This window comes from Vulpes lagopus, chromosome 15 (genome assembly GCF_018345385.1).
Source record: "Vulpes lagopus strain Blue_001 chromosome 15, ASM1834538v1, whole genome shotgun sequence".
Lineage (NCBI taxonomy): Eukaryota > Metazoa > Chordata > Mammalia > Carnivora > Canidae > Vulpes > Vulpes lagopus.
The window spans coordinates 24,103,191-24,115,519 of NC_054838.1; the positions used below are offsets into that span (position 1 = coordinate 24,103,191).

General features: G+C 54.8%; 1 protein-coding gene across 4 annotated transcripts in view; it reads right to left on the minus strand.

Annotated features, from left to right (window-relative positions):
- Window positions 1-5,753: 5,753 nt before the first annotated feature.
- ARAP1 (ArfGAP with RhoGAP domain, ankyrin repeat and PH domain 1) overlaps window positions 5,754-12,329 on the minus strand; it is a 64,670-nt gene continuing 58,094 nt past the window's right edge. For all 4 annotated transcript variants that reach the window (XM_041730151.1, XM_041730153.1, XM_041730152.1 and 1 more), the window contains 5 exons: window positions 9,255-9,337; window positions 8,470-8,520; window positions 8,237-8,300; window positions 6,652-6,801; window positions 5,754-6,367 (listed from right to left, as the gene is read on the minus strand). In XM_041730151.1, coding sequence (XP_041586085.1) covers window positions 6,350-6,367; window positions 6,652-6,801; window positions 8,237-8,300; window positions 8,470-8,520; window positions 9,255-9,337 — 366 coding nt within the window. In that variant the 3' untranslated portion in view covers window positions 5,754-6,349. The remainder of the gene's footprint in view (window positions 6,368-6,651; window positions 6,802-8,236; window positions 8,301-8,469; window positions 8,521-9,254; window positions 9,338-12,329) is intronic.

Here is a 12,329-nt window from a genome sequence, read left to right on the forward strand (position 1 = left end):
TAGATTTCGGAGGGTGGGTGCTGAGCTGGCCCATGGAGGGTGAGCTTGAGATGGACAAAGAAAAGGAAGAGAGGGAAGTCAGCCTGGGACAGAGGTAGACCAGACGCTTTGAAGTGTCTTCTGCCTAAGGTCGAGGTCATCTCCAGGAATATGGCCCAGGCAGCACAAGGTGTCAGAGCCAGTGGAATCCCATTCCTTATGGTGCGGGGAGGGGGGAGGGGGGGGAACAAGGGGGCAGAAACATGCCCAGGCCACACAGTGAGTAAAAGGCAGGGCTACACCTAGCACCAGCGAGTCCCGGCCACTGCCCTACTCCACTATCTCCTCTTCTTTGTAATCTTCCAGCTCTCCCTCCTCCTCCTCACTTCTTCCACCAGGCACAGGACTAGGAAAGAAGGCTGTGGATACAGTCCGTGGTGGAATTTCAGTAGGGATAGGTCAAAACAGAAGTGGCCCCTGGGGCTTCACACTCTGGGGAAGGTTTTGCTCTCCCTGGGGTTTTGGCCCCAACTCCCTCACCTCCACCACCCTCCAATGCAGCACACCAGGATCCTCCTCCCAGGGGGCCCTGAGCTGCCCACTCAGCCCTAATCTACCTCTTCCCCCTTAACTCCCCGCACCTGAGCGGGGGTGGGAGGGGGTGTAACTCAGTGGGATAAAGGCAGCTGCTATATTTGAATGATTACATAAGGCAGGAGGGAGGCAAGTGCACTGTGCCTCCATCAAGGTCGGTAGACAAGCTAAGGCTGGGCACTGGAGCCAGGGTCTCCTCCCTCCAGCACATAGCTCCAGCCTGGGCTTGGACAGGTGGAAGGTCCTACGAGGTCCTGGGATTTGTGAGCTTGCTTTGCTGGACTGTGAGGGAGGTCTTCCCTAGGGCTGACCACACAAGAAGGGCTCTGTTCCCTCTCCATCTTCTTAGAAAAATACCCCCCCTGGCTTCTAGAAACCCTAAGGCCAAACTAAGACGAAGCTCCAGATCCTCCCCGTAAACTCTCTCCAGAAGGAAAGACAGAACTGAAAACACGGTCTGTCGATGATTTAGAAAAAGAGTTCCTGCTGGGGAGGACACTAGGCATGAAGCTTTGGCTCACCTGCGCCATCTGGGAAGGACCTGTGTTCCTTCTCAGCCACACCACTTATTAGTCATCTGACATTGTCAAGTCCATGCCTTGGTTTCTTCACCTATAAAATGAGAATATCTTCCTCATGGGGTTTGTTGAAAGGATTAAATGAGAACACATGCAAAGCCTTAGCCCAGGAGGTGTGGGTACTTCATTGTGGCTTATCAGCATTATCATTTGCATCATTTTCATTGCCAACACTAGGACTGGCTGGAGACCCTCCAGGCAGGAGGGAAGGACCCCTTTGCCCCAGGGACTACTGACCTGGGTCAAAGGTGGGAGACCAGAGGAGAGAAGTGATGTCTAAGTCAGGAGCCCGGCTAGATGTGCTGTGATCCCCTAAGCAAGTCCCTGCCCTCTCTGGCTCTCAATCAATAAATGAACCCTCAGCCAATAAAAGACCCAAAGTCCCCAGCTCTGGAGCTCATGTTTGCAAGAGAATCCACCCCCCACACACCCCATTGCAGATTAGTGACTTGTGTCACTGGAAGCTGGGATGCAAATACAGATGGTCAGGGTGGGTTCTTGGGCTGGTATGAGCTGGGGGTGGGTGCCAGCACAAGGCTCATCTCCTTAGAGCTGCTTGGCAGTTCCTAGGGGACTATGGGGGGCCCCTAGGAGGAGGAAGGCTGTGCCCACCCAGGCTGTGTTGCCATGACGCTGGTCTCCATGGTGCCAGGCACGCAGCCCTCCCCTTGTCCAGGAGGGACCGGAAGTGACAGGATCTGGAGGCTCAGGCCCTTGGGTCCCCTCGGCCTGTCCCTCTGTCTCCATCAGCCCCCCTGAGATCCCCTTCCTGAGGGCCTCAGGAAGGAGGGCAAGGAGGAAGCGTGGTTTCTACCTCTTTTGACAAGAGTACTTCAAATGACTGAGGCGCAGGGAGAGAGAGACAGGGGTACAGAAAAGTGAAGGATTGAGAAGCTGAGGAGACAGACGGAGGGAAGAAGGGTGGGAAGGAGGACGCTGTAGTCAGGGAGTGGGATGTGCCTCCCAGGCTGACAAGTGGTGGGAGGGCTGTCCAGCCCATCTCTTTGGTCTCAGTGTTTTGAGGCGTTCGGTGGTGGGAGGACAGAGTGGAGGAGGAGGAGGAGCAGGGTGGGGGCAATTTTCCTAGAGAGCTTTATTGTGGGGGCGTTCAGACACGTGCCATATGTGTGTGTCTGCGCATCTGGAAGCACAGGCTGAGGTGTGCAGGCACCACATGTGTACAGGGCATGAGTGTGTGTGTGTGTGTGTGTGTGTGTGTGTATAGCATGTGTGCGCCTGTGCCACTGTGTCTCCAGGGTGATAAATACAGCAGTAGGAGCTGTAACCAGGGCAGAGAAAGTACGGAAATTTCCATAAGCTGAGAGTGGCATGGGAGAGGGCACACATTAGGGCTGGAGCAGCTTGGGCTGCTGACCAGGGCACCCTGATCTAGTAGCTCTTCCCTAGCTGGGGGCAAGTGACCTGGGCATATACACATGGTATAGAGGAACAATACAGAAGAGCTTCCTGAAGGAAGTTTCATACTGGAGGAGAGGTTGGGAGGGTCATGTCAGTTGTACTTATGTGTATATGTGAGACAGACATTCCCCAGATTAGGGCCTGGATCACACTTTGGTCACAAAGCTAGCTAAAGGAATAAGAATTATTCTTGTTCTGGTGGGGGAAGACCCCAAGGAGCCCATTTGACTGGGGTGTGGTTACATTTAAGAGACAGGAAAGGCAAAACCCCAACACTAGAGGCATGGGCGACAGGCCCCAGGGCACTAAGCTGCACTCACAAGTGGCTGCTCACTGCAGGGTCACGTCACCTTGGCCCTGGTTCATGCTGGTTCCTCTTCTGAAGACGCCTTGCCCTCCTCACTCCACCTGCAGAAATCTGCTTATCTTTGTAGCCTCGTCTCCTTCTGTGGAGGCTTTCCTGATCGATACCCCTACCACAAGGGCTTCCCCACCCCCAGCACTTACTTATCTGCTTCCCCTCAGTGTCCAGTAAAGCTCTGCCCACAGTAGGGTTGAAGAAGTGCTTGTTGAAGTAAAATATATTGGGCCTGGAGAAGACTCTGGATGCTATGTCTCCCCAGACATGATTGGGAAGGGGATTGTCAAGGGACAGTGCTAGGTACTTCACACTTATTAGCTCATTTAATCCTCCCATTAGTAGGTACTATTAATATCTCCAAAGTAGATGAGAACAGGGATGATCAGAGACCTCAGAATGTCAGCCAAGGCTCCAGAGCTTATAGATGCGAGTGTCGGCATCTGCCCAGCTGGCTTCCACACCCATGTTTTTCTAAAACAGTGCGCTGTGGGCAGGGGGGTCGGGAGCCACTGGAGCATGGGGCCAGATAAGAAGGCCTTAGCTCCAGGCCCCCTTCCAATCCCTTGGTTCTGGGGGAAGGAGGAGGCAGGGCCCATCTTCCTCATCAATTTCCTGCAGAACCAGGGGTCTCCCGAGGCCCAGAGGCCCTCAAAGCCTGCTGAACACTTTGCAGTCTGGGCAGGTTGAGCAGGAAGGAGGTGGCAGAGAGAGAGAGAGAGAAAGGCATCCCCCCTGCATCACCCAGCCCTCCCCCACTTCCCTCCTTCCTCTCTATCCCCAGTGCCCTCACCACCCAGGCTGATTTGCCACAGCCTTCTCTCCCAGGGCTCAATGTGGTCCCCTGTGATCAGGCCCAGACTTGGGTCACCCGGTCCTTCTCTCCCAATACCTCAATCCACCCCCAGCCCAGCTTGCACCCATCCCTACCACGTGTACCTGGCAAGGCTTCCAGGTTTCAGGGCCATCTTGGGGGCACCTCCTCCTCCAGAAAGCTTCCTTCCTCTCCAAGAGCTGCTCAATACCTCTCAGCAGGTCCAGCTCCAGGCTCCTCACACATCCATCTCTCCCCATCCCCCTCTCTGCTCCTGCCAACCCAACCTCAAATAATATGTGAATAAACCACTCAGGGTCCCAAGAGGCCCCATTTCTAGTAGTCCTTGTCACCAAGACCAGTAGAACCTCCTGCCCTAATCCACTCATCCTACTGTTGTCATTGCCATAATTCATTAAGGTTGAGGCCTGGAGGCTCCTGTTGTAATGTCATCCCTGGTCCCAAGGGAAAGCACTTTAAGTTATCATTAACTCCTTCCCCAGGGGATATAAGGGGCCAATTATAAGTAAAGAGAGCAGAGTTGACATCAGGAGGGATATGGAGGTGGGAGTCCCCCTCCCCCAAAAGTGGGATAGTAGAACTGATCTCAGTTCTGATTCAGGAGAGCTCTGTGACCTTGGGCAACTCACCTCCCTTCTCTGAGCTCTTCTTCCTCTGTAAGGAGGAGACAGTGCAGAGAGCACAGGGGCTTTGAACCACAGTGGATACTTAGAAAAAGGCTGTTCTCTCCTCCTGGCTCCTAGATCCTGGGAGTCCAAAGCACTTGGTGTTGCCTTCCAGAATATCACTAGCCTTGGAGTCAAAGGCAGGGCCAGGTCCCACCCCACACTCCAACAGAACAAGGCCTGGTCCAGGACAGCTACACCCGGGCCTCCAGAACCTGTTCTGTGACCTGCTAAGTTGAGCTATCCGTGGCTGCCCCCTGGTGGCCCAATTCAGTCACTGCAACCAATCCCTGAGCTGGGGCTGGTACACTAGCAGCCTAGCACTGGGGCATTTCCGGTCTCATCCACCCTTTCTGGGCCTCAGAACTAGCTGGTCAGTCCAAGGTCAGATCCAGGGAAGAATTCCAGCCCCTGAGCACTTGGACAACAATCTCGTCCTAGCTGCAGGCAGAGTGCTCAGACTTTCAATCTGTCAGCCTAGTCTGGTGCAGCCCACCCAGGGCAGGGTAAGCGTGGGAGACGCAGGGGCATAGCCCCAGCCTGTGAAGCTGGCCAGGAAACCCATTCCACTCTGGCATCCATCTCCCCTTCTCAAGAGACTGGAACAAGGAACCTGGAGTTCAGGTCCCTCAAGACCCCATCCACACAGGGGCATGACCCAGGGCAGGATCACATGAATCACAGGTCACGTGACCTATCTCTACCCCACCCCCCTTTGCCCAGCCCCTACTGGCTGAGGCTAAGGTTGGGAGGTCAGCCCTTCTGCCTGCTGGGCCCCTGGAGAGAGGCCATAATGAGGCTCTAGGCAGAAGGAGGAATGTGGTGTCTGGCACCTTCCCAGGGAGTCCCAAATCGGTCTCTAAACAGCTCGTTATCTCCCCCACTTGCCAGGGCCTCGTCTTGTAGGAGACAAGCAGGCAGTGCCCAGTGAGGGCAGCTTCCTGGTGTAAGGTAGGGCCAATCTCTGGAGGGGCATGCATAGGGACCAAGGGACACCTGAGGCTCTTCTTCCTAACTTAATAGAGCTCCTGTGACTCTGTGACCTTGTGTCTCAGAGTGGCTGGTGAGGGGCTGCCCTGAGCCACTCACATGCTACACCTAGGCCCTGGCCGAGACATTAAACTGCAGCAGGGAAAGGGGCTCGCTCCAGCTGGGATCTGTCTTGGCCGGGGTCAGGAGCAAGTGGCTAAGGAGCTGAAGGCCCAGGTCCCCCCACCTTCATGGAACTAGGCACTCACTCACCTCTGGGCCTCCTGAACTCCTGTCCCCTCCTATACCAGGACACCTAAAAGCCCCAACCAATCACAGGCCTCAGCAACATAGGATAAAATATACAGATATATTTATATTATCAAAAGGCCCCCAAAGTGGGGAAGGGACACCAGGCAGCCTGGGCCCTCGCAGTCAGCCTAGACTGGAAGGGGTTCCTGAAGTCCCCCCGGGCCCAGCTCTAGGCTCCGGAGAAACTTACCCAAGAGCTCCTCCCCATCCCAGCTAGGTGTTCCTGTAGAGCATCCACTCTTTGTTGTTCTGGACTTCGTGACAAGGGGGTGGGCTCCCTTCCAGCGGGGGCCCCAGGGCCTTGGGCCTCTGCAAGGATGGTGGTCCTCTAGAGTTCCCCATTGACGCCCATCCCATGTCTCCAACCCCTCAAACTCAGGGTGGGTGACCCTGGAGAGGGAGCAGGCCAGGCCAGGAGGGCTGAGCACCTGGACAGAGCAGATGAGGGGTTCCTCCTCAGGCAGACCCTGCTGCCACCCCCCTGCAACTTCCAGGCCAGGGAATGGGATGTTGGGGGAGGGGGCTGCGGCTTCCTCATGCGCCCCCTGCTGGTTCACACCAGGCATGTAGGGCGTGAGGGTGTCTGAACAGGAAAGCTTCATGGCGGCAGAGTCCCAGCGGCAGGGGCTGGCTCCTGTGCTCAGACGTTGCGGAGGAGCTGTGGGAAGGCACAGAAGCCCAGACTCTATAAGCACCCTGTGAACGTTCACAGGGGCCAAAGGGGCCCTGCTGAGGCTTCTACGGCTATTCTGTAATGCTGGCCTGGGAAGGCTCAGGTCAGCTGGGGTCCCCAGGGCAGGGCAGAGAGGGGGCTCCTCCAACAGAGCCTGCCAGGATTGGTTGGAGGATGGAGGGAGGGGGCCAGAGGGCAATCAGGAGAGGTGGAAGGAGGACCCCCTCCAGGTCCCAGCCTCCTGCCCACAGGGATGGAAAGCCACTCACAGAAAGGGGGTCTGCGGTGAAGGCAGCCACACTCCGGCGCATTTCGTTCTCACTGCCACGCAGGGGGATCAATGACACGCTGCCCAGCCGGACTTCAGGCACAGCCCGGGACACACGGGAGGGCTCCGAGGGCCACACCAGGCCGTCATGCTGGGGAGCAGGTGAGAGGAGGGCACTCAGCTCACCCGGACACTCAGCTCCAGATCCACCCACCCATCCCAGAAATGCCTCCGGCTATGATCTGAGGTGACACCCTCAGCTTTGATCCCAGCCAATATGAGAAGCAGCTGTTAGGAGAACATGACTGTATCCCTGGCAAAACCCAGCCAGTTATGTTACTCAACAACTCCTACCTCCAGGTCCACTGACAAACTGCTCCAAGAATCTGACACCAAGAAAACAGTTCTAGAGGAACATGTGTGTGCCTTTCACCAGGAACCCAGAAAACCATAGAATCCACCTGTTTTCCTTTAGGCTTGACTACCAGAAAGCTCAGGGCTCAAAGGACTCAGCCCAGGACCCTAGTACAGTGCTGTCTCCCTTTTCCCTAAACCATTCTGAACTCTCATTTAAAATCGATTGACTTGGGATCCCTGGGTGGCGCAGCGGTTTGGCGCCTGCCTTTGGCCCAGGGCGCGATCCTGGAGACCTGGGATCGAATCCCACGTCGGGCTCCCAGTGCATGGAGCCTGCTTCTCCCTCTGTCTGTGTCTCTGCCTCTCTCTCTCTCTCTCTCTCTCTGTGACTATCATAAATAAATAAAAATTAAAAAAAAAATAAATAAAATCGATTGGCTTGAGCCCACCCCCTCCCTGCTCCTCCCCCCGCCCTGCTCTGGCTCCAAGCCCTTGCTAGCTTGCTCCCACCTGGCCCACTGCAGCAGCCACCTTACCCACCCCATCTGTCCTCCTCTGTGCACCGCATCCAGAACGAGCCCTCTCAGACACCAACCTGCACACCACTTTCTTGCTTCAAACTGCTGACTAGGTCAAATTCAGCTTTCTTGGAATGGCCTTCAAGACTCTGAGATCTGGCTCCTGACTCCCCTTCCAGTGTCAACTTCTGGCACTCCTGGCTTCTCTCTTTACACCCCATTGGGCAAGCTGTAGTTCTCTTACCATGCCTCTGCATAAACTGTTCCTTCTGCCTAGAAGCCACTACCCCCACCCTCACTGCCTTTGCTTGGTGAAGGCTTTTTGTCATCCTCAGACTTAACCTGTGACACCCCCTCCTTGCTGCCTTCTCCACCCACCCACCGCCTCCCCCAGGTAGGGTCCCCGGGCTTTTCTCTGTCTCCATACACTGATCACACCGGGCCATGTAACAGGCCACGTCTAAGTCTGTTTTCCTTTCTACCTGGGGAGTGCCTGAGGGCAGGGGTCTGAGTCCTCTGTCTCTAGCACATCTGGCTTGGGGCTGGAGGAGATAGGACTTTAGGCAGGGTTTACTGAGTAAATGAGCAAGCGAGTGAATTAAAAGCAACTCAAAATCTCCTTGAAGCAACTAGTGGCCTTTATGGTGAAGAAACAAAGATACCCATTCTCCACGATGGAAGCCTCCTAGGACCCCACCCTCCACCTGGTACCTGCACAAAGAGGAAGGTGGCAAACCACTCCCGGAGCTCTGTCTGCGTCTCACAGCACAGGTACCTGCGGGGTAGGGCATACATCTGGATGCTGAGCAGGGAACACCCTGCCTGTCTCCCCAGCCCAGGGTCTCCAGGCAGGGCACAGATGTGGCCAGTGAAGGGACCCAACCAGAGGGGACACACAATCATCTCTCCTCAGCCTGGGGTCTCAGGCCAGTGCCCTCACTTACCACTGCTGCTTCTCATGCTTCTCCGTCTCATGCACCACTGTGAAGCCCCAGCTGCAGAGGAGGGGCAGGTGGAGTCACATAGCATCCCCCAGAGGGCTCCCAGCCTAGGTGCCCAGGACAGAGCCCAGAGGCCCAGGCTAGAGCCAGGGGGCAGAGTTCAGGGCCTTCTTGCAATCAGACACATTCTGGCCACTGTGTCTTCTTCTCAGCCCACACCAGCCCCCCAGGCCCCTTGCTCCCCATCCCATCCCCGCTTCCCCCAGGCCTGCCCTAGTCCCTGAGAGACAACCAGGCCCAGTCCACAGAGGAGAGGAGAAAGTTAGAAAACCAGGTCTGACGACTGCAATTAATAACAATAATAGTGACTATGTATCACTTTTCACCTCAAAAGCATACAACCACCCTCTGAAACAGGTGTACCATTATTTTCCACATTCCACGGATATAGGAAGTGAGGCACAGAAAGGTCCCAGAGGTAGTCAGTGATGGGATTTCAATCCAGGCCAGTGGTTCTCAAAACCTGACAAGCATTAGAGTCCCCTAGATGGCTTGTCCCACACAGACTGCTGGCCCCACTCCTCAGGGCCCATGACTCAGCAGGTCTGGGGTGGGACCAAGAATCTGGGCTGTTGATGTTTCCTGGTGGTGCCGTTGCTGCTGGTCTGGGAGACCACACCTTCAGAACTATGGTACCAACCCCTGTCAAGTTCAAAGCTCCGGCTGTGCTGCCTCCACCTACCCACCCAAACCATTATGAGCTCCCCCAGGCCTCATCCCCAGCTCACCACGTGGGTGGCCGGAGTTTCTTCTTCACTCCCAGGTAGACTTTGAGACTCCTGACAGGCCACTCCTTCTCAGGCCGGTGACTCTGGGGTGCAGGAGGGCAGAAGAATGGCATTTCAGTCAGTCAGGGCAGGAATTGGGGTGATGGGGTACCTCCCTCCTCCCTAGCCCCCTTTGCATCCCAGCACAGGGAACCTCCTTCAGGAAGCCTTCCTGACCAAGCCCTTTCTGTTCACCATCCAGCCCAACTAAGCCCCCCAGGCTTCTCTCCCTGCAGCAGCATCAGACAGTCAACCCTCAGTCCCCGAGGCAGCGGCCATTCCAGTAGAACGATACAGGGCAGTGATTCTCAGGCCCTCCCTGATGTCCTGCAAACTGGAGAACTGACTTGCAGCATTGGCTGAACCAGTGGAGGGAGAAGTCTGCACATCACCCTCTGGTACCAAACCCAATGAGCGCATATGATCTGAGAGCCTCAGCTGGCTGCTTGGGTCTGTTTGTCTCTAGTTATTTACTCCTCATACCTCTCCACCCCACGGAGGCTCCAGGGTTGACCGTGTGAACAGAAGACTTGTGGGGTGAGCAGTTACTAGCTCTTTGGTTCCACAAGGGGAAGGCTGATGACTCAAGCTGAAGCAGAACGGCTGTTTGGTAGACCAAAGGAAAAACTTTCCAGTGGTCTAGGGTCAGGAAGCGAGAGGCCGATATACTGGGGAGGGGCACCAGAGCACTCACAAGCACACCTCTGGCCCCTACCTCTGCATATGGGTCTGGGCTCAGAAGGCACAGGTTGGCTCCGAGGCAGAGGTATGGGAGCAGTGGCCCCCCGGGCAGAGGCTGATTGGAGGTCAAGCTAATGAGCCTTCTATCTGCTTCGGGAGCCACCTGCTCAAAGCCCTGCCCCCACCAGGCCCCCCAGGCACCAGGTGGGCACCGAGGCGGATGGTAGGGGAAGGGGACTCACTTACAACCAACACTGGGCATCAAATATTGAGCCACCTCCACCCTGTCCCCACCATTGCTCCCAGCCACCCCCAGGCATGGCTCCTCAACAGGAACAAAAAGAAGGGACTAGAGGATGGCCAGGGAAGTGGAAAGGTCCGGGGATTGGTAGACTCCCTGGGAGGTTACGAAAGGATGGGCTGCCTTGGGATTAGTGGAGATTTGGCTGCTGTCACAGGGGATGTAGTTTAAGAGGACTTACTAGGGACCTTTTGCCCTGTTTTTACCATGACCCTCCCTGACAACCAAGGCTCTGATGAGGGAGCCCTATGTCTCCTGCACATAGCACCTGACCTGACAATGGCCATATGCCCAAGAGGGCTGGAGCAAACGGGGGTGCAGGCAGGGAGGAAACAGGGCAGCGAGATGGGAAATCAGGCTGCAGATATAGGGCAAACGAGGTGTGCGTGAACACAACGGGGAGGCAAACCTCCATGAGAGCAGGGAAGAAGCCAGGCCGAGAGCACTGAAGAAGTCAGATGACAGGTTGGAGGGAGCCAGGTGGAGTGGGAATGAAAATACTTGAGACTTAGGAGGTTGTGAAAGAAATTGGTCTGCCGGGGTGGGTGGGGGGAGCCTGTGTGGCTTAGTGGTTGAGCATCTGCCTTTGGCTCAGGGCATGATCCTGGGGTCCTGGGATAGAGTCCTACATCGGGCTGCCAATAGGGAGCCTGCTTTTCCCTCTGCCTATGTCTCTGCCTCTCTCTGTGTGTCTCTCATAAATAAAAAAAAAAATAAAATCTTAAAAAAAAAAAAAAAGAAAAGAAAAGAAATTAGTCTGCGGGTCTGGAGAACAGTAGGCTCCAGGCATGACAGGAGAAAGGACTCAGTAGGAGAAAAACTAGGTTGCAAGTATGGAAAGCAGGAGACTGACAGAATGGAAAGCAGGCTGAGGTACTGGAAGAAGCTGAGCTGTGGGTGCCAGGGAAAGAGAACTAGAAGCAAGGGGTAGAGTGAGTTGACAGTGGAAGGAACAGCCTCGTGGGTGTGACATAGGAACGACAAGACAGTTCCAGGCAGGGCGTGGAGAGAATTGTGGGAATCAAGGAATTCAAACCAGTGTGTGACTCCCTGAGAACTAGAAAAAACAATCTTTAGACCTCCATTTCCTCAGGCCCTGGAGTGTGCGGCGTATGCATGGTACGTGTGTGACAGGAGTGTGGCTGAGACGGGGAGGGGACGTCTATCATTGTAGGACTTTGTTTCTACTCAAACAGCTCGTGTTTCCACCATTTCTAAGGTATGAAGTCACTAGAAGAGAATAAAGTTCACCCTTTGATGCTCAAAGACCTCTGCTGGAACCAAGCTTTTTCTAGAATGTGCTTTTCCCAGGTGCCTCAAGGTCTTTAACAATAGAAGATGCCCAGGACTAGGCTTGGGTGTCTGCATATCCTGAACTGCCAGCTGTTGTCCCAATTTCAGTCTGTTGCTCCATAAACCAGCAAACAGCAGAACTACCAACACCTGGGTAGCCAAACCACACCCTTCTGGAGCTTCTGTCAGAGAACACTACTTGGCCCTGCACAGATCAGCCTGGCTCCTGAGTCCTTGATTTCCTCTACTTCAAGGAATAGAACCTGAACTCTGTGGCTAACAAATCTGGGTTTGAATCCCAGGCTATTCCACCTAGAGACTGCCTTAGGCAAGTCACTTGAAGCTTGTTTTTTCGCCTGTGAAATGGGCACCATATCTGTTCTCACAGGACAATAGTGAGATTAAATGTCCTAGTATCTGGAGGGCTGGGCACCAAACCTAGCTTGATAAACATTAGATTAGATCTTTTTCCTTTTTCTAGTTCCCCTGCCTTCTCCGCTCCATGCTAAGGGATCAGCTGCTGCTTTTCCAGGTGCCTCAGCCATCTTCTTCCCCTCTGCCCACACTGATGGTCTTGCTCTGCTCCAAGGGGCCTAAGCACCCCTATAAAGAGACGGTCAGGGAAGTAACATCCCAGAACCAAGGGAGACTGAGTGGAGGGGTAAACAGACCCAGAAGTAAGTAATCATAGAGGGAAGCAAAGGAGAGAAGAGGCATTCCCTACAAGGGTCTGTAGGAGCCCAGGCTGCATTAACAGATGT